Source organism: Parasteatoda tepidariorum, chromosome 9 (genome assembly GCF_982258835.1).
Source record: "Parasteatoda tepidariorum strain Cologne lab strain chromosome 9, Ptep-v5.0, whole genome shotgun sequence".
Taxonomy (NCBI): domain Eukaryota; kingdom Metazoa; phylum Arthropoda; class Arachnida; order Araneae; family Theridiidae; genus Parasteatoda; species Parasteatoda tepidariorum.
Genome location: NC_141763.1, coordinates 30,696,592 through 30,719,815, shown reverse-complemented (window position 1 = coordinate 30,719,815; position 23,224 = coordinate 30,696,592). Strand labels below are relative to the sequence as shown.

The window sequence follows — 23,224 nt, the reverse complement described above, 5'->3', positions numbered from 1 at the left end:
GGAAGGCGTCCCACAAGGTAATGTTTCAAGTGTCACATTATTCATCCTACATATTTCAATTGTTTTAAACATATTGCCACCTACTGTCTCTATGTTGACGATCTGCACATCCCTCGTTCAGGATCCAACATGAGAGTCATCGAGTGGCAACTGCAATTAGCTGTGAACAAGATTTCAGACTGGTGTGATCAGAATGGTCACACTTTTTCGCCATCTAAAAGTTGCTGTATCCATGTCTGTCGTAAACCCGCGCTTCATAATGACCCTGACATCTCCGATCAAAACATTAATGTACCAGTCGTGCCACACACGAAATTTTTAGTAGTAATTTTCGACAATAAACTGACTTTCATACCTCATATCAGGCTATTACGTAAACAATGCGAACAGAAACTGAACATTTTGCGTGTACTGTGTAATACATTTTGGGGGGCTGATCGCCTAGCCCTGCTACGCATATATCAAGCGCTGATACTTTCACGATTTGACAATGCATGTGCTGTTTATGGCTCTGCAACCTCCTCCAATCTACGTATCTTAGATACGGTACACCATTCAACTCTTCGCATTTGTTCAGAAGCTTTTCGTACATCCGCCGTTGAAAGTTTATACGTTGTCTGCAATCAAGTACCATTAGATTTACATCGCATGAAGCTATCTCTCAGTTATTACTTTCATATCCTGTCCTCTAGATATCATCTACTAAAGAATTATGTTATTTCATCAAGCTTGGAGAGATTATATGCAGATAGATCTTCTTACATCCGTCCATTTCATGCTCGCATGCGTTCACTTAAACTTTGACATTTCCGAATCACCATCGCAATGAATGGGATCATTTTCTCATACCTCCATGGAACTTCAAACCATATCAATTTTATTCCCCTTTTATGATGTATAGATAATGTTGAGTCCCGCAGTGGACTGATCGTTAAGACACGGTTCCCAGCAGATCACCGAAGTCAAGCATCACTGGCTACGGTCAGTGTGCGGGTGGGTGACCACTTGGATCAGCCTGCGTAGGGACCGAGGGTGTGCGGTATTGGTCCTCGTTAAACTGTTCTACCGTAAAGTGCTTGACTTCGCGTGCAGGTCGTCGGGCTACCGAAGCGAGGGTGCCATCCCCTCTGCAGAGGATCAAAATTGTGATGGCATGTCTTCGGATCATCCTCAGGGATGCTTCCCAGACCGTCGCCAATAGCCCATTGTGCAGCTCTAGCGCGACGTAAATGAACAACAGCAACAACAGATAATGTTGATCCCATCATTTATCAACAATTCTTCACTTCTCATCGTCACCAATATTCAGAGTATGTACCTTTGCTTACTGACGGATCAAACTCTGCGGGATATGTAGGCTGTGGTGTCATCATCAATGATGATGCCTATAGCTACGTCATCCCAGATATTTGTACCGTCTTTACTGCTGACGCTGCTGCCATCCTCGACTTGTCTGATTAGGTTGCAAGATCTGCTACCTCTGTTTTAATTCTATCTGCACCTTTCTCGGACACAAAAACTTATCTTCGACAAGTTCATCACATCTCTATGGCAACAGCAATGGGATCTTAAAATTTATAACAAATTGCCCGCAGTAAAAACAGATTTTAACCTTTATCCTGTATTTCGCCGATGTTAAGTTAAACCGTCTCCGAATCGACCACTCTCGGCTTACCCACTTACATTCGCTATTTGGAGAACCTCCTCCCCAATACAGCACTTGTAAAGTTTTACTCACTGTTCATCATATTTTAATCATTTGCCCTTGTTTTAACCGTCATCGTCTTACCTTTTTCAGTTGTTCCATTTGAACTCTGCTTGATTTGTTAGGTAACTACCATCATCCTAACATTTTTTATTTTCTTCGCGCGATTGGTCTTTTATACTGTGTACAACTGTTTTATCCTATTCACAATTTTATCAGATTTTATTAAGCTTTAAATGCTTTATGATGTTTTACTGAATGTACATTTTATCTGGTTTCTATTCTATTCATATACGTCTATTTCATTGCATTCAGTTATATAAATTCCGTGGGATTTTTAGTAAGAAAAATTTGTAGCACACATTTAACTAAGATTTACTTTAAAACCGTTTGTTTGGCGCAGCATGTCCTTCTGTGGTTTTTGTGCCATTATACCTTATATTCAATTCAATTATATAACACTTCATCTAGTTCTATTTAGCTTATGATTGGCTGAAATCAAACTATACATACCACTTCTGGTCTTTAATCCGATTAACGAATTCTGTACCATATTTAAGAAGAGTCTTACTGACTCTAGCGAACTCTTTCTCTGTTCGCCGGTTCTGAACAGGTTAATTCTCTATCATTTTAAAAAATAATTTTATCAAAATCGCGGCAATTAGCATTCTAGCTTAAACAGACCCGTTGTGTCATGTTTTTACATTCATGATCTTTATTTAATTTCTGCTGTCTTTTTTCAAATCAGCTTTGTTTTTCGCGTTCACATATTTTGTGTCTAGAGTATGAGTGTCTTTGTTTTGAGTGCTGGATTGATTTTGATATTTTCCTCTTAAATATTTAGAAATAAATATTTTTCATATATTCAGATTAATATTTTTTTCAAACTTATAAATAGATCTACAATGAGATTTATATATTTTTTAATATTGCATACGCCTATAAAGTTTCATATAAACACATTTAGATGAACCTAGTATTTCATTTGAATGTGAAGGCTTGGGACAAGTTTTTTTTAAATTTTGATATTATCATATTTCTCTAAAATTATAAGCAGATTTGTTCCACCTAAATGAAGTTTTCATAATAAGTATTTGATTTAATAAAGTTATGGCTTAGAACAGTAAACAATGGTGTAAATAAATTGTTTTCATTCTTTCTTTGAACATATTTGTGAATCAAAATGTGAAATTGTGCATCAAAAATAGATATGTATCCAATACATCAATCAAAAAAATACCCAATATTTATATTAATGTGATATTTTCCGACCATGATTTTTGCACACATTTATCAACTGTATAATCGATAACATATCTGATGGAAAATCAAGTTTGAAATCTAATATAATAAAAGAGAAAGCAGATTTTTAAAACTTTATTTTAATACATAATTGGTCTAATAGATCATTTCGTTTTGTTGAACCACAATAATCGTGGAAGACATGGCGAAATATTCAGGAAAATAAATACCCAAAAAACTGGAAAATCTGTAAAATAAAAATGTATCTTAATTATTTAATCTAAAAGAAAAGTAATTTTATTTCACCTAACAATTTGAAGTATATATATATATATATATATATATATATATATATATATATATATATATATATATATATATATATATATATATATATGATAAAACATTTTATTGACGATAAGAAATTTAAGAAACAAGATTTTTACAGTAAGAAAGCATCTTAATTTGAATTTTAATTCTGACATAATATTTTTTTGTTGATAATTTTTAATTGTGTTAATAGGAAACATGATGAATAAATACGCTTTTAACATGTTTTAATAATCACTTTTGATTTTTCTTTCTTTAAGCCATAGGTAATGGCTGAAATTTTATAAATCACGAGAGTAGTTTTGACATCTAAGAGTTGAGTTTTCTAAATACATGTAAGTTCTCACAAATGTTATTGAATGATTGGGTTATGCTTCACAGATTCGATTTATATCGCCGACGCTACTTCGCTGACACGATCATTTCCCCGACAGTACATTTCGCCTACACGTTCAGCTCACCGACAGCACATTTCGCTTACACGCTCAGCTCACCGACAGCTTATTTGCTGACATGATCACTCAGCCGACAAGATAGATTAAATTTTATTAAATATTTTTTGCCAAACTTACTTTGTTAATTATTCAAAAAAATACTCTAAGAAACTTTTCAAAATTAATTAAAATTTAATGTCCACTGTTTTGCATTAATCGTAAGTTTGGTTATTGCTTAGACCTGGAGAAACAATTATTGAATATTGTCACTAGAGATGTCCCATGTTGGAAGTGAAGTATAAAAAAAAATTCAAAATACTTCACGAGAGCAATAATATATATATATATATATATATATATATATATATATATATATATATATATATATATATATATATATATATATATATATATATAATCTTGTCAAAACCGAAACGCCAAGTCACGCAAACTTTTATCTCTTACTAAGAAGATGGTATTTATTTAACAGTTTGTCACTGGTAAAGAATTTTCTAAGCCTCAAATTCTGAAAATTTTTGTGTCTTCCTTACTGTTAATAAGAACATCTATATTACAAAAAAACCATAACTATTTCTACATAAATATCATTAAAAACTCGCTTCAAGCAAGAGTCAGGTTGCTATAATTTAAATAAATTAAAACGCGAATATTTTATTTCCTTTGAAGCCGTGCTAGAAAGTTATTTGTAATACAATACACTCATGTATCCTAAATTAATTTTTACCATAAGTAGTGTATGAGATACAGATAATTCTTTCAGAACAAATTATCATTAAAAACTCGCTTCAAGCAAGGCTCAGGTTGTTATAATTTAAATAAATTAAAACGCGAATATTTTATTTCCTTTGAAGCCGTACTAGAAAGTTATTTGTAATACAATACACTCATGTATCCTAAATTAATTTTTACCATAAGTAGTGTATGAGATACAGATAATTCTTTCAGAACAAATTATCATTAAAAACTCGCTTCAAGCAAGGCTCAGGTTGTTATAATTTAAATAAATTAAAACGCGAATATTTTATTTCCTTTGAAGCCGTACTAGAAAGTTATTTGTAATACAATACACTCATGTATCCTAAATTAATTTTTACCATAAGTAGTGTATGAGATACAGATAATTCTTTCAGAACAAATTATCATTAAAAACTCGCTTCAAGCAAGGCTCAGGTTGTTATAATTTAAATAAATTAAAACGCGAATATTTCATTTCCTTTGAAGCCGTACTAGAAAGCTTTTTGTAATACAATACACTCATGTATCCAAAATTAATTGTTACCATAAGTAGTGTATCAGATACAGATAATTCTTTCAGAACAAAAAACTTTTTACAATCCATATGAATTCAATAAAAAATGCTGAAAATAAAGCTGAGTGCTTAGGAAGTGTTGGGAATTTTTATTCAACTTTTTAAGGCAAGAAATATAAATGGCGATCATGTTACTGCTTACGGGGCAGCAGACGCTTCTCAATCTGCAGTACGGGATGAAGACGAAAAAAGATGTTGTCCATAGGACCTTTGATCACATTTAAAATTATTTTCTGTCCATGACACGACACCAACCAACCAACCAAGCCAAAAATTGATTTTTACCTACAGAACCTTTAGTAGCTTTAAAAAAAAAAAATCTTGTCATAGTCAAATTTTGCTGCCGCAGATAACTTTACGTAACACCCATCAGACTAAACCAGCAGTTTCCATTTTTTTTCTCTTTTGGATAAAGAAAGTTGAAGGTAATTGTGAACGTTATAATCTATAAAATACTAAATTAATAATATTTAATTAGAGGAAGGAAGGTTTCTCACCGTTTTATAATTAATAACCTTAGTTTAGGTATTTTGCACTCCTTGCGCTATATCTAGTTCGGTTATGAATTTGTTTCATATATATAGGGGAGAGTGGGGTCAATTGTAACATTTTTTACTTAACTATTTTTAACTAACAAAAAATCCAATATATTATTAGTATTAATTGACAGACGAGTAAAGTAGACTATCCTCTACTAGAAAAAAAATAAATACCTTATTTTAAATGTTATTATATTAGTTATTAACAATTTTTTACAGTCGTACACTTGTCCCCACTTACGGGGTCAATTGTAACAGTTCATAAATTCAAGTAAAACATAGTTAATTATACATATTATCATAGTTGGGATATATTTTTTTATTGATCAAAATAGTAGTGATATTTTATGAGTAAAAATAGTAATGAGCAGAGACCCAAAGGCTTAAACTTCTAACTTTAAGGGGTTAAAAATTTTAATTTATGCTGTGAAAGGTTACAAATAAAATAATGCACATGCAACATAATATAAATGATGTAGTAGGAAACTATTGGTGGTTCTTAAAGAGTTAAGTAATGGTTTGTAAACATAAGATTATTTACTTTCAGCTGTTACAATCGTCCCTTTACTTAATGTTACAATCGTCCCCAAGACGCCATTTCAGCTTCATTTGTCCCCCCAGGGGCACACTCTTGAGTGACGGGCGTGGCGCACCCGGGGCCCCCACCTGGACCTGAGCATTTTTCGATATCTCTCCTGCGACGGTCCTGTTTTGAGTTTGTGACTTTCATTATTTATTACATTAACCTAGTGAGCAATTATTTGAGCTTTTATATTTTTGATTATTTTTGTTGCGTTTATATATACATATGTATATTTATTAATTATGTTTCACTTCTTCATTTGTATTATATTTATTTATAAAAAATTTTCACTCTTGTCGTGGTTGCCAAATTGACTGGTAAAGGGCTTTTCGTCTTGGTTTCGGTTTTATATCAAACTCTGATGGGAAGAAAACCACCCGCGTGTTTGCCGTGCGCGGAGACCCGTGTCCCTGGAAAGGGGGATCCTGGTAGTTGAGGGGCATCTTGGTACCCCAACACACTACTTTGGCCCCTGCTTCAGGTAAACGGGAGGTGCATAGTGGCCCGTATGCATCAATCGGCATGTCACAAACGTCATCTGATGGCTAGGGTCAAGCCCGGGGTCACTTTCTGAGCACCTCGTTAAGGGTGGAGGCTGCTTCAGGGGTGACTTTCGGGCGTATAGCTATTGGCCAGCATCGGTGTTAAGTAACAGATTTTTTACTGTCACTTACATCCCCTAAGTTGGACTCCGTGGTGGGTGGTGCAGTTGATAGTGGAAGTTGATTATTTTTTTCTATGGCTGAAAATGAACAGATGGTGTTCAGTTCCGCACACCGAAACAAAAGCGGGACAATTTTCTCACCTAGTTTCAATCTTGCTAAATGCACAAATTACGACCCCACTACAGCAAAATTTCTGATCTTAAGCTCCACAGAAAAGAAACTTTCGTCTATATCACCATTTTTAGTTCAAAAAACACTTGAAGCAAATATTGGTAATTCTAAAAATGTAAAACAGATGCCATCAGGAGACTTGTTAATCGAAACAAATTCCGACAAACAAACGGCTTCACTTTTGAAATTATCTGAACTCGGAAACGTTAAAATCTCAGTAACCCCTCACAACACTCTAAATATATCTAAAGGCGTGATCTCTGATAAGACGTTACAATCACTCCCAATTTCTGAAATAATCGAAGGTCTCTCCAGTCAAGGAGTTATAGATGCACGGCACATAACCATAAAAAAAGGTCCAGAAATAGTTACCACTCAACACATAATCTTAACATTCAACACTTCTATACTACCTGATGATATTAAAGCAGGGTACCGAAACTGTAAAGTTCGCCCATACATTCTCAATCCACTCCGCTGCTTCAAATGTCAAAAATTCGGCCATTCTGCGAACAACTGCAGAGGAAAAGAGACTTGCTCTCGCTGCAGTGAAACCGGTCACACTTTTAAAACCTGTAATCAGCCAGAAAAATGTACTAACTGTTCCGAATCTCACTCTGCAAATTCTCGTCAATGCCCTAGATGGAAACAAGAAAAACAAATACTAAATATAAAAGTAATGCAAAACTTGTCATATTTTGAGGCCAAAAGCAAATTTTTAAACTCACAACCTAGACTTAATGTTTCATAGGCTTCAGTGGTCAAAACTCCAAAAGCAACTAAATCCATTGGTATACAGACTGAAAATAATGAATCTGAGCTTCGGAATACAAAACGTACCATATCAACAACCCCTTCTCTGACAACAACCCCTTCTCAGACAACCAATGCGTTAAAATCAAAATCTGCACAACCTTCACAGCAATCCAAAGTCGCAATCCCGTCAACTTCTGATCAGTTATTATCTCAAAATACTAGTAAAAACAGTCAATACCTGAAAATAACCCCACAAATTGGTCAATGTTCTTCACAAAAAATTAACTCAATCCCCATTGCTAAGTAAACCCAAATACATATCTAAAAGCAGACAAAATCGTTTCAATAAAAACCGGAAAAAATTATCAAATAACCAACAGGATCAGTTTTCATCAGATACAATGGTTACAGACGACGAAAATTGCTCAGATGCTTCTCAAATGCAAATAGAAAAAGGGATGGAAACTCCAGAAAACCTTAAACCAAAAAACATAAAAATTAAAAATGGCCGATAGACTTATATCTTAATTGTCGCGGGTTTTATGTTAATTTGCCAGATATCAAAAATATTATTGAAAAACATAACCCCGTTTGTTTCGCACTTCAGGAAACATTTTTGAAACATAACCACAAAGCCAATATACAAAAATATTCGCACCTGAGAAATGACTTTATTAATGGAAATAAAGCATGCGGAGGTGTATCTCTCTTGATTTCAAAAAGTTATCCATTTTCGGCAGTTCCATTAACAACTACCTTGCAAGCAGTAGCAGCACAAGTTACATTTCAATCAAAGCTCATCACAATATGCAGCCTGTACCTTCCACCAAATCAAACAATATCGCAATCAGATCTTAACAACCTAATAGCAGAATTACCAGAACCGTTTATAATCACAGGTGATCTAAATGGACATAGCACAACTTGGGGCAGTGATACTACAAATTCTCGTGGGAATCAAATTGATACATTAATAGAGGACCACCAACTCTGTTTACTAAATACGGATGAAAAAACACATTTCCACTTTCCATCTCGTACATTCCATACCATTGATTTGACACTGTGTTCACCACGTATTTATACCCTGTTGCAATTTTTTGTTTGGAATGACCTTTATCATAGCGACCATTTTCCTCTCATCATCAATATTTTTAAACCTGGGAATACTAATACAGTACATTTTCCTAGACTGCTAACACATTTAGCAAATTGGTCACTTTTTCAAGAGTCGCTAATATTCAATGAAGAAATGGTTGATAATGGTAATATTGAAGAAGCTGCACAACATATTACAAGTACTCTCATAAACGCATCTGAAAATTCCATCCCACGTACATCAACTAATTTACCTAAATACCCAAAACCATGGTGGAACGAAGAATGCAGACAAACTCATAAAGCTCAAAGACGAGCCTGGAGAATATTCCGTCGATACCCAACTGTTGAAAATTTAATCCTGTTTAAAAAATCCCGTGCACTTGCAAGGAAAACTAGAAGGCAAAGCCAAAGAGAATCTTGGATTAAATATATAAGTACCATAAATAACAATACGAAAGCAAAAGAAATTTGGGCAAAAATAAAAAAAATATCTGGTCATTACAACTCCTTACCTATTACGCATCTTGAAGTAAATGGAAATAAAATAACAGAAATTAAAGAAATAGCAAATACCCTAGCCGAAAACTTTTCCCAGCCTCTAGTACAGAAAATTACTCTCAAACTTTCCAAAAATACAAAACTCAAACTGAAAAAAATGTACTTAGACCCTCTGTTGAACCTCACAATGATTACAATTCTCCTCTAACAATAACTGAATTAAAATCTGCTATTAATAAATGTGAAGAAACATCTCCAGGGCCTGACAAAATTCACAATAGTATGTTTAAACACCTCTCTGACACCCATTTGGAAATAATTTTAAAACTGTTTAATAGAGTTTGGCTGAATAGACAATTCCCATCAATATGGAGAAAATCATATATAGTTGCCATTCCTAAACCAGGTAAGGACCCTATACATCCTACCAATTACCGACCAATCGCTCTCACCAGTTGTCTTTGCAAACTTCTAGAGAGAATAATAAACGCAAGATTAATATATTTATTTGAATCTCGTTGTATTTTATCTAAGAGACAAAGCGGATTTCGCAAGTGTAATTCAACTGTTGACAATCGAATGCTCTCAGAAACTGATATACGTGAAGCGTTTTTAAAAAGGCAACATCTTGTGACGCTATTTTTTGATATTGAGAAAGCGTATGATCGAACGTGGAGATACGGCATTTTAAGGGACCTTTTAAATTATGACATTAATGGAAATATGTTTTATTTTATTCAAAACTTTTTAACAGACAGGACATTTCAAGTTAGAATGAATAACACTTTATCTGACACTTTTAATCAAGAGGAAGGTGTTCCTCAAGGTAGTGTCATTAGTGTAACCTTATTTCTTATAAAAATAAACGATATTTTAACCCCATTACCATCTACAGTGGACGGCAGGTTATTCGTTGATGATCTGCGGATATCTTGTAAAGCATCTCATATGCACACTATCGAAAGATAATTGCAGCTCGCTATTAATAAATTATCCCAATGGACTGAGTTAAATGGTTTTAATTTTTCTACAACTAAGACAACGAGTATACACTTCTGTCGACAAAGAGGGCTCCACCCCGATCCTGAACTGTATCTCAAAAACTTCCGCATTCCCGTTTTAAGCGAAACAAAATTTCTTGGTTTGGTCTTAGACTCTAAACTCACTTTTGCATCTCATATTAAACACTTAAGAAAAACCTGTGGACTGAAATTAAATTTACTTAAAGTTTTGACAAACACCTCTTGGGGTGCAGATACAGATGCCATGCTCAAAATTTATAGGTGTATCATTCGATCTAAACTCGACTATGGTTGCGTTGTCTACGGATCAGCTAGAAAATCTGTTCTTAAATATCTTGACACTATCCATAATTCCGGCATACGTATAGCAACAGGAGCATTTCGCACATCACCCATAAAAAGTCTAAACGTTTTATATCATGAACCAACTCTTGCTGAACGACGCAATAAGTTAACATTGAGATACTATTTTCATGTCAAAAGCCATCATATACATTCCATGTTTTCAAATGTTACAACTCCATTTTATGAAAGATTATTTAGTAACAGACCCTCTGCAATACCGACTTTTGGCTTACTCTTTATCTGACCTAAACCTAGAAGACTTTAATATTTTTCCTGCGAGCGAATTAAGACCTCCTTGGGACGTCATTTCTCTCCAAACTATTGACATTTTTAACAATCTGACAAAAGCACAAACTGCTGCTGACATTTACTTACAGCTTTTTAATTCACACCAAGAACAATAGTATAGTAATTTTAATTCCATTTTTACAGATGGCTCTAAAGGCCTTGACCATGTTGCAAGCGCTGTTGTTACCCCTATCTCCACAATATCTGAAAAATTACATTCAAAATGCTCCGTATTTACACCTGAATGCCATGCGGTTTATCTGGCTCTTCAATTTATTTCTTCTCAAAGGTTGAAAAAATGGATAATATATTCAGATTCAAAAAGTGTCATAGTTGCCTTACAAAATAAAGAACTGAATACACATTCTATTATAAATAATATTTTAAACCTATACAGCAATTTACTCCTTGAAGAATATGCCATAATTTTCTGTTGGGTGCCAGGCCATGCTGGCATTTCTGGTAATGAAGCAGCAGATAAAGTGGCTAAGTCAACGAACAATGTAACAAACAACCCCCTTACCTACACAGATATCAAAAATGCAATTGACAATGAACAGTATTTACACTGGCAAAATGATTGGGAAAATGAAATAAATAATAAATTGCATGACATTAAACCTTCTATTAAAACTTATAAAAGTCTAAACATTAGTCGAAAGCAGGAAGTAATATTAAATCGCTTGCGCATTGGCCACTCTCGATTAACCCATAAACATCTTTTATTAAACGAAACTGCACCCGAATGTTCTCATTGTAGAGAACAGCTCACTATTAAACATATTTTAACAAAGTGTAACGAATTTAAAACACTGAGACAACGCCACTTTGGTTGCTTTAATCCAACATTGACTTTATTAATTGGAGATAAACCCCACAATAACATTTTTAATTATCTAAGGGACATTGGTTTTTACAAATCAATTTAGCTTTAACTTATAGCAGAATGTTTCTTATAAAACAAGTTGTAGGTGCGGTATGGCCAAAAATGGCTTTTGCGCCAATAATACTTAACTAACTAACTAATCAGCTTCATTTTTTGAAAACAATGCTAGTTAATTAACAAAACTAATCTTTTTTTTAAAATGTTAATTAAGGTGTCCACTTACATATTCGGTTAATAATTTTTATTTGTTTAAACAAAATTACTTTGTTACAATATAATATTCTAATACCAAAAAAAGTACTTCCGTAGCGTGAAAATATCTTTTGTGATATAACTCTTTCAAAAGTACATAAAAATGGTTGCCAGCAGGAGTGTACATGTAGATTTATTAAATACACATTGTGCGCCACCTAGGAACCAAATTTAGAACCCGACACTCGAAATTTTTGCTCTGTTATAATCGCATCCTGTTACAATTGACCCCACTCTCCCCTACATAAGCTGAAAAGGGTTAAAATAGGCCGAAGTATGGTTTACTTTTAAATGAAAACTTGAAAGAGCTGCTGCAAACGTTTAAAATGGTTATTATGGAAACACGTTTCTTTCTTAAAGAATTTCGTTATTTTAATTTGAAAAGTGTGATAGGAAATATTAATGGAATATTTTATAAATGCTTGTTTTTTTCATAATTTGTTCTATTTATTGTTATTAAAAATTCCATACTTTTCTTTAATAAATGTCATTTCTCTTTCATTAGCATTTCATTTGAAATAATTTCACAGGCACAACCGTAACATTAAATAAATTATAAATTGGATCTAAATATATTTTATTTAATAGCCGTCTTTGAGTAGCCCAACCAAATTTTGAATTTACGGCTCCCAATGTTCAACTACATTGCCTTGTAATTTTGAACCCAATCCATAAGACAAGGAAACTTCTGGATCAAGTATTGGGTGAAGTTTGATGGAACTAATCCGCATTTGCGTTACATGGTGGGGAAAACCACGAAGACATCCCACGGTTAGCCTGACGGCAAGAAGACTCTAACCTATAATCCGTCTACTACTGAGCATATTTTATGTCAACGCTGTGTTCGGTGAAAGCCGGATGCCGAATTCGCATCGACCAGCCATTGCTGGGATTCGAACCCGGTTCACCTCATTGGAAGGCGAACACTCTATCCCCTTAGCCACCACGGCTCATTTATTGCATAATAATGCTATCCTGGGGTTTTAAACCCAAGTACACTGCACGGCAGTTTGCAGCATTACCTCGGAACTCACATATCACAGCTATGTTATCGGATCTAAATATATTTTGTTTTATAACCCATTTCACAAAAGCTTAGAGACTGAAAAGTGGCATGGTTATTATGTAAGAATGTTTGTAAATGAAAAATTGCAGCTTAGAAACAAGTTGTATATTATTACCTTTTTTAAAAAATTTTCAAAATCCTCTTCTGTGTACCTTATCGTAAAATTGGAATTTATAGTTCCAAAAAAACCTGCACCTCCATTCACTTCTAAAAAAAGAGGAATTTTAAATTTAAGTACTAAAAACTAAAAATTTCACAAAATGATACATTTCTTATAAATAGACAGAAATTATGAATTTATTTTGAAAAGCAATATTAAAAAATATTTTTTCAATTTCGAAAACGATTCTTCGATAAAAAATAAAGCTGAACAACATGAAGAGAGCACAAAAAAATGGACTTCCTAGTTTCGGTTATACCAACGAGAACCTTCCTCAATGTCGGTCGAAGCACAAAATAAAAGCACGTTTGTTTTCGACACTGAGGAAGGTTCTTGCTTACGAAACCAAAATACCAAAACGGCTTTTTCCAGGGCTCAAAAAACCGCCCTTCCGAAAAAATTCTCAAAAATTCTCCACGGACAACGAATTTCTCGAATCCGACGTCCGCGCGGACGGCCATTTTCCCGTTAATGTTCGTGATACATTTTCAATTTTTGTTATCTTACAAGAGTCTAGCGCCAAATTTTAAATGGAGCAAAATGATTAAAAAAAATGCTACTATGTCACAGATGTTTCTATTTTTTTATTTTTAATTAATTGAAAAATGATAGAAAAAATGCTACCATGTCACAGATGTTTCTACTTTTTTTATTTTTAATTAATTGAAAAATGATAGAAAAAATGCTACCATGTCACAGATGTTTCTATTTTTTCATTTTTGATTAATTGAAAAATGATAGATAAAATGCTACCATGTCACAGATGTTTCGATTTTTTTATTTTTAATTAATTGAAAAAATTGTTTGAAAAGTGATAAAAAAATGCTACAGTGTTACAGATGTTTCTATTTTTTTATTTTTGGGGGAAAGGAGGAAATAAAATTAAAAAAATTTTTTTTTTAATTTTTGGAGCAAAACTAAGATTATGAGACCAGAGTCGACTGAATTAAAGCAAAATGGCGTAACCAGAGGAGCATGGTTAAAAATGTTGGAAAATTTGCGATAAACTTATTAATTTATTCGTTACGTTCTTACCACTTTATAGTATTCAGTGTACAAAATATCGACAGATACACATTTTAAAACTAAATATAGTACTGCACTGGATATATTTTATTCAATAATTAATTGAAAAAAGTATTTTTTCTCCGTTGCCCACCCGATTGACATACGTCATCCAGGTATCAGTATTACTGAAAAAAAGTTGAATAATTACGCTAAACAATAAAATAAAAAATGATTCCATTTAAAACTTAAAAGTGTAAAAATTTGCAATTAACATAGCTCATTAATAACATTTTTATCATATTCCTACAACAAATATATCTATTTTTAAAAAATTAAAAAAAATTATTGTGCAAATGGATACGTATTATCGTGCAATTGGATACGTCAATCGTACGTTGTCAATCTCACGAAAAAAAAGTTCACAGCAAAATCATTATAATTCATATTTTAAAATTCTTTTTATTGCATTATTCAGAAATTAAAACGGTGTGATAATTTGATTTATACTTACCAGTGAGTAATGAAATGATAACAATAATAGTGATATAAGCGATACCGAGAATCTTATTCGCACCCATCCTGGCGTTCTGTATGGACCTGTGTCTCCTTTTTTTCAACCAGAAACTTAATTGTGGAATGAGAATAGATAAATCGTTTGATGGATAAAAACAAAAAGAGATTTACACTCAAATGAGCAGCTGTTATTACATTTATTTTTTCCAAATTGTTCGAGAAAAAAACTTCAACCCGCTCTGAGTTTGAGATTATGCTATGTCAAAAAAGCTAAACAAACTTTCTTAATCTTGTCTAAAATAGCATTTAATCATAACATATTTTCATGAAAATTTTTTGAAGTTCAAAGCATACATTCATTATAAAGAATCACTAAATTACATTCATTACAAAGAATTATTAAATTACATTCATTAACCCTATGTCGCAGATGGGAAAATGGTGACCTTTTTATATGTTTTTTTCCAGCCACTCTTTAATGCAAGCAAAATATATTTTGGTATTTTTTAATTAGAATAATTAGTCTAATAGTTACTAAAAAATTTTTGGATTATCGAAATTATATTTGTATTAAAATATAAAACCTAAAAAAAATAGTTTGAAAAAAAATAATTCCTTTAAAAAAATTACCTATAATAAAATCAATTATTGATTTATTATAAATACAATTTTGGATTTTTAAACCAAAATTGTAAATTCAAGAAATTTCAAAGATGAATAACTGTTTCCTTTAGATATAAATAAGTTCAAATTTGAAAAATTATTGTTTGGAAGATTTTATCTTTAAAGCAGAAAAAGGCCGTGGTGTTTCATGCTGTATTTCATAATCATAAATATGCTAACTATAATATTTTTTCACTTATTTTGACCAAATTTATATGCAAAATGATGAAAACAGGTATGAAATATATGTTTCATAAAAATTCTCTGTTAATAATACTGACATCTTATTTATGTAGATTATAAAAATAGTTGCTCAATTTTAAAAAAGTTTTAATTAAATTAAATTGAATTAATTGGCAATTAAATTTTTTAAAGAAAGTTGGAAACATTTTAAATTCTGAAAATATATTTAGACATTGCTATTTTTCCCCTTTTTGTGAAACAACAAACATGTTTTTCTTTTTTTAGCATAAAATGGGCTACTAATTTCTGTTAAAAGTACAGATTTGTAATTGCCACAATTAATTTATTTTTTCATTAACTCCAAATCACCTTTTTTTTTACTTTTTCGGGGATAAATGTGTAATTCACTTCCAAAAGTAATATTGTGTATAATATAAAGTTTTCGATGCTTATTAAAATATAAATTGCCTTACCCCTTCCCTCTCGTTCTCTTTAAAATCACGGAGTGAGCCTTAGTCTCCTATTTCTTATGCCCGTGATATTTCCGAACTGGAGCGTTTAAAAGTAATGCACCAAAAAGTTTTAAATATATCCATTTCTCGTGCCCGGAATTTTTTTTATTTCTTATTTTACACACTAGATGTCAGCACCAGACTATCTTTAATGTAACATTTTAACGGCAGGCACTGAACTTATGGTTCTTTGTCATGGAAAGTGCCGAAAGTTTTGCACACTTTGCGTTGCCTGATGAACACCTTGTGACCAAATACAGAGGCGAGCAACATTACCCACGCCACACTGCCACAGATACTCGTTCATAGGGAGGGCTACACCACACACAACAAAGGACAATACTTAGCGAGAAACATTAACGATGAGAGAGAATCAAACCCGAAGCTATTGGCTTCGCAGTCAGGCTAACCGCCCGACTACCTCGATAACCGTTCGACTAATTCGCTAACCTAGCCGCCATTATTTTTAATGTTATTGGAGATAATTAGTTTATATTAAACTAGATGGGTAAATGCTATCCAAATGTATGTATTTGTGATATGAATACATGTAGCTTGGGTTCTGTGATAAAATATTTATTAATGGTGGATACATTATGGAGTCAGTTACATGGACATAAGGATTGCATATGGAGTTTTAAATTTCAAGGTTAAAAAAATTCCAAAAATCAAAAATGAATACTATTATACATACACCTATTTTAATATACGTAGTGGCATCCTTATTATTATCTTCCATTCCGTAGTTTATGTTAGTTACGTTGAACTACTAACTTCAACGAACTACTGCCTTCTCTTTTCCACTACAGAAGACTACAGCGAGAAAACGTGGAGAGGGGGCGCTATCAGAAGTAGCGTTGTATGTTCTGAAAATGGTCAGTTTCAACTGGTTTAATATTGATGGTACTATGCTTCAAGTATTGGTAAATGGTAAGCAACATTGCATATTTCAAGTCATACAATCAATGTGGCGGGTATTTTAGCATTTGTAAGAAGTGGTTTTATATCTGTTGAAGTATCAGCAGCCTACAACTCAACTCTGCAATAGTTGTATATTTTGATTAGATATGTTGTAATTCGAATTTTCATTAGGCTTCCAAAATCATTGTGAATATTGTAATTAAAGCGTTTTCCTTTTATAAAATTCCATAGTATTTATTTCGAATCTTTTAAGAAGTGGCGTCCGTGACAGGACACAAGTAAAAAGTACACATATATAGCACAAGTAAAAAGTATGATCCATACCTTTTGCACCTCTTCCAAAAGACAGAATAAAGGTTGCGGCAGTATTTGAAGTTTCCGGAATCGTTTTAGCAGGTCCGCTGTATTTAAGCTCTGGCGAAAAGATATGGATCGTACTTTTTACTTGTGCCATATATAGGGCTGTTCATATGGAATTAGTCAATTCTTTGTCCACGGAAGCTTTTATAATGGCTCTAAGAATATTTTTCGCTAGGGGAGGTAGAGTAAATATAATTTACACCGACAACGGAACCAACTTTGTTGGTACAAGCAATGCCCTGACAAATTTGGATTGGGGCAAAATCATATCGTTTTCCACAATCCAGAAAATTAAATGGAATTTTAACCCACCAACAGCCGCCTGGTGGGGTGGATGGTGGGAGCGCATGATCCGCATGCTAAAAGAAATGTTACGAAGAAATTTAGGCAGGAAATGCGTAGATTGCGAAGAATTGGAAACTATTATCTGTGACTGCGAAGCCACAATAAACTCGAGACCATTGACATATATTGAAGACAATTCTGATGGTCTTCGACCTTTAACGCTATACTTGTGAAGTACCAGCGAAGAAAATGCCAAGAAAAACCTATGACGTTGAACCAGAAATAAAAAAGGAAGAGCTAGAAACTAAACTGAAAGAGCAGAATTATTAAGTAGAAGAGAATTCAAAATTAGAAGTATTGTTTCCAATAAAGGGCAAAAAAGGTACCCATTGGGTGATCAACCTCGACCCAAAAACCTTTCAGAGATTTACAAGAAAATTCACCATCAAGCTTGGTTGCAAATTCTGAAGCTCAAAGAATACCTCAGGGCACTCATGTGCTACAAGTGCAATAGATTTGGCCAAAGAATGTCGAAATGACGAAACCTGCGCGAACTTCGACAAGCCAGGACACAAATTGAATGAATGCAAAGATAAAAGCAGCTGTGCAAACTGCACAACAGCGAACGAGATATACGGATTGAGACTGAATACGAACCATTCAGCTAATAGAACGAGTTGTCCGGCTAACCAAAGAGAGCTGGACAGGCTAAGGAAGAGGATCCACTACTAGGATCTGCACTAAACTCTAACCAAATTTTACATTTTGCTACCCCACTAGCTTTGTAAGCCGATTATGGCGTCCCAATGTGAACTCAAATTGAGAATTTTTGTAACACTTTTCAACCGTTGTTTGTTATTATTTTTGCCTCTAAGTGTAGGTCCTTTGTCTGTTCTGGTTTTTAATAAAGTAAAGCATCACTTTGGTTCTTTCCAGTCAGAGGATGCCTCGAGGGGTCGTGACGTGGCTGCTGTCTCTCGGTGCCACGCTTCTAGTGAGTCGTCTGCAGCTGAGTATGGCACCGCCGCACCGACTCGGGTTCGTCCCATTCGGCCTCCTCTGACCATCGAGGATTTGTGTTGCTCTTAGTCGTGCGTGACTCGGGGCCATGGACCCTCGGTGTCCATGCACCGCCGGTTCCGCCGTCTGAATTGAGGGTTGCCGTAATTGATGAGTCCACAGTTTTACCTGGATGTCCCAAAATGGGGCGGGTCAGGGCTAAGCCTAGCTTTGACCTTTAACGCCAGCGTGTTTTTTGCAAAGTATTCCTAGCAGTGAAACAACTGGTTTAGACGAAATTGATAGTAAAAGCATAAACAAAAGATTACGTTTTGTACAAAAACTACGGCAGGGTCTAAGAATGAGATGTCGCAATGAATATATAGCCATGTTGGTACAAAAAGGTCACAGTCGCGAAGAAGTTTTGAATATTGAAGATGTGGTTCTTAATATAAATTCGAAAAGCATAAACTGGCCTTTAGGAATCATAGTTTAAGTTCTCTCTGGTGCAGATGGACATTCAAGGGTTGCCAAAGTAAGAACAGCTGAAGGAGAGAAATTGAGACCATTTCAGAAATTATATTCCTTGGAAATTAGTAGTTCTGAAAGGCTACCATTCGTTGTTCAGGAAAGAGAAGACATATTTAGACCTCTGCAACCTGAAGCTGTTAATAACCCCGATTCTAGTGAAGATGATGAATTTCTCACCAAATTAGTAACAGATTTCGTCGCTAGAATTGGTCGACGTGTTAAAATTTCCAATAGACTAAACTTATAAAATGTTGCCATCACCTGAATTGCAAGGTGGGAAGTTGTTGAAGTATCAGCAGCTTACAACTCAACTCTACAATAGTTGTATATTTTGATTAGATATGTTGTAATTCGAATTTTCATTAGGCTTCCAAAGTTTTTTTAAATATCGTAACTAAAGCTTTTTCCTTTTATAAAACTCCATAGTATTTATTTCGAATCTTTTAACAATATCAGTAGAACACTTTTCCCCCTCATTTTTTGTTTATTTCATTTTTGCCAGTCTAGGTGGAGATGGAATTGCCTTACTCCTTATAAATGTGTTTGGATTACGACTTTTTTAATCTTTTATAATCTCTTGGGGAAAAGCGAGTCATGAAAGTGTTCTTACGTAATCAGAATTGATGCTTGTTCAATTGCAACAATCGTAGTGGAGCTGATATTTCAACAGAAAACTGATTAAATATATATTCCTTAAAATCATTATCTATCTCTATCTTTAAAATCATTTTTCAAATATTTTAAAGTATTTTTATAATATTTTCACAAAATGTTGCTGCAACGTAAATAGTTATTGCCATAAATTTATTGTTACAGATAATCTTATGTCATGAAAAGTTATGGTGTTAGTGCTTTAAATAAAAAGATAAATTGCATAAACTGTAAATATTTATAATTTAATGAACAAAATGAATGTTTTTATAAATCTTAAAACTCGTATTCTGTTAGACGTAGAGATGACACTCAAACGTCTTTAGTCTCATAACTAAACTCTGCAACAGTACGCAATAGTTTTATTTCACTAATTTCCTTAGGCACTATTTACTGGGGAAGAAATTTTATATTTACACTGATCATTCTCCTATTGCGAATACCTTGAAGAGGAAGGATTCTTTTAGCAGAATAGCACAGTGGTCCATTTCTTTGTCCCAATTTCAATTTGAGGTGAAATATATATCTGGGAAAATTAAATGTATTGCAGACTTTATGAGTAGAAATGTTAAATGCACAGAGAACTTGGAGGCAAAAATTTTGCTTAATGAAATAGAGTGTGGAAAACTCAAATACTCTTTAGAGCTGAGCTGGGCTGATTTGAACGCAAAATCCACGGCCTGGGGACCTAGGTCGGATCCAAGGGGCGAGGCATTATTGAATTTTTTTGACCAACATAATTTAGACGTACTGAATGATCCTGATGGACCGCCTACCTACAACTCTGTCCTCGGACAGAGTTGGATAGACCTATTTGTCAGCAATATCGAAGAGCTTAAACACTATAGGGTCCACGACAAAATATCATGCTCGGACCACGAGTTGATCACCGTCGATATTATTGAGAGTGACTACAGGCTCAGGGCTGGTAACACCAATATCAGATATGAACGATTGGACTGGATTGCCCTGAGGGTTAGGTTGAGGGATATTATAAGTACCTACAATCTTGAACCTGTCAACGCGGTCGAACAATTAGACACCAGTATTATTGACATTACTAAGGATATTGTAGCGGCTTGTAGGGCTAGCGTGCTGAGACAGAATATCAAGAGGGGACAGCACTGTTCTTGGTGGCATCCTGGACTTAGTCAAAAGCTCAGAGAAGTTAGGGCCCTTAGGAGGCGGTATCAAAAGACCACTGATGAACAGGAACGTGCGTCTTTTAAGATCAGGTTCAAACAACAACTTGCGGTCTATAAAAAGGAAATTAGGAAGGCCAAAGCGCTGGACTTGAGAAAATTCCTAGACAGGGTCAATGAGGATGGGGCGTTTTCAGCCCCATACAAAATCGCTAAGGGCGATAACTTGAGACCTACCAGCCACTGTCCAAGATAGCGGCGATCTCACCTCCAACTTCGAGGAGACTGTCTCTGTCATCATGCCGCACCACTTCCCGGATAATACTGATACACAATGTGAACCACTGATTAGGAGTCACAACGAGCCACCTTTTACAAAGCCCGAACTGGAGGCAGTTATTGGGGATTTGAAATGTAATACAGCACCGGGCCCTGATGGACTCCCAAATTAGATTTTTAGAGATATTTTTAACTTTAATAGTGTCTGGCTGTTAGCCATTTTTAATATTTGCTTTGCTCTTAACCATTTCCCAGTGCCTTGGAAATGTGCCAGAGTCACCCTGATTCCTAAAACTGACAGAGACAGGAAGCTGCCTGCTTCATATAGACCGATTTCCCTGCTCTCGGTCTGGGGTAAAATTCTTGACAAATTACTAACTAAGAGACTTTCATTCATTCTTGAAAATAATTATTTACTGAGTACCAATCAATTTGGATTCCGGACCGGGAGAGGGACAGAGGATGCTCTCCTTGAGGTTGTTAAATTTGTTGAGGAAGCAAGGCAGGATGGTAAACATAGTGTCGGGGTGGCTCTGGACATAGACAATGCATTTAATAATGCTAACTGGTTCACTTTAAAAACCGAAATTAATAAACTAGATCTCCCAGATAATCTTGTTAAAATGATCTTTAGCTTTCTTGGCACGAGAGAAGTCATTTTTAATGATGAAGAGGGTAATTGTATTTTTAGACGAAACATTTTTACAGGAGTTCCGCAGGGCTCATCCCTTGGACCGGTGCTGTGGCTTATTTACATCAACTCTGTTTTTGACTATTTTAACCGCATTAATTTCAATGACTTTCATGATGTAAATTTGAATGATTGTTGCATTATTGCTTTTGCTGACGATCTTTTACTTTTATTGAGACACCCAATTCTTTATCGGTTTGACCAACTGGCCACCCACTGTCTTGCTGAACTTTCAGCCTGGGCAGAGAACAATAGACTCAAATTTAGCAACAATAAAACTAACTACATTACTTTTTCTAAGAATAAAAAGAAAATTGGTAGATTACCTAATATTAAGATGAGTCCTAATCACACAAAATCTGTCAAACAAGTACAACTCCTCAAATACCTAGGTATATTACTCGACCCGGGCTTGACCTGGATTCCCCATCTTAACCAGGTCAGAGAGAGGGTGGCCAACTTTAACAACATGATTAAAAGGGTGGCCAGGGCAACTTGGGGCCTCAAACCAAACATACTCAAAACGATCTACCTGCGGGCTACAGAACGCATTATTTTATACGCCGCCAGTGTCTGGTATCGCAATACTGTTAAAATTAATGATAAACTAAATTCTATTCAGAGATCCTCACTTATTGTAATTACTAAAGCTTATGCTACTACTAGTTCTGAAGCCCTCCAGATACTGGCGGGGGTGAAACCGATCCATCTCAAAATTTTGGACGATATTTGCGTCAAAAGATTAAAGTGGCAGTGGAGACTTGATGATTTTGATTCTGATATTCAGACAATGCTCCAAACTGCACACCTTGAGAGTCCCCCAACCAGGCTTCATCCATCAGCCTTTCTTTCTGTACCCTATGGTAGATCACTCCCATCTAATAAAGGCCTCGAAAGTTTTACTGATGGGTCGAGGATGGAGGTTGCCGACCCCACATCCAATAAGATAGATCATAGGACAGGTTCTGGAGTGATAGTTAGGATAGATGGCAAACTTGTCGAGGCGGCCTCCATCAGACTCACAAACAATTCCATTGTATATGTTGCAGAGCTTGTGGCAATCAATAAGGCATTTTCATGGCTTTCTAGTGTTGGTTATCCAGATGCAATAAT

General features: G+C 34.5%; 2 protein-coding genes and 2 long non-coding RNA genes across 4 annotated transcripts in view; 2 read left to right on the top strand and 2 right to left on the bottom strand.

The window, feature by feature from the left end:
* Positions 1 to 23,224, bottom strand: part of LOC139426775 (uncharacterized) — a 147,054-nt gene that overhangs the window by 50,834 nt on the left and 72,996 nt on the right. The gene's annotated exons all lie outside the window — the stretch shown is intronic.
* Positions 130 to 804, top strand: LOC139426877 (uncharacterized). Its single transcript, XM_071186998.1, has one exon. The coding sequence runs from the start codon at positions 130 to 132 to the stop codon at positions 802 to 804; it is 675 nt and encodes a 224-aa protein (XP_071043099.1).
* On the bottom strand, positions 3,067 to 15,047 carry LOC139426706 (uncharacterized). The gene is made up of 3 exons (XR_011637926.1): positions 14,893 to 15,047; positions 13,329 to 13,420; positions 3,067 to 3,194 (listed from the first exon to the last, which is right to left on the bottom strand). It is a non-coding gene; the product is annotated as an uncharacterized LOC139426706 (long non-coding RNA).
* On the top strand, positions 20,555 to 21,397 carry LOC122271391 (uncharacterized). Its single transcript, XM_043052420.1, has one exon. The coding sequence runs from the start codon at positions 20,555 to 20,557 to the stop codon at positions 21,395 to 21,397; it is 843 nt and encodes a 280-aa protein (XP_042908354.1).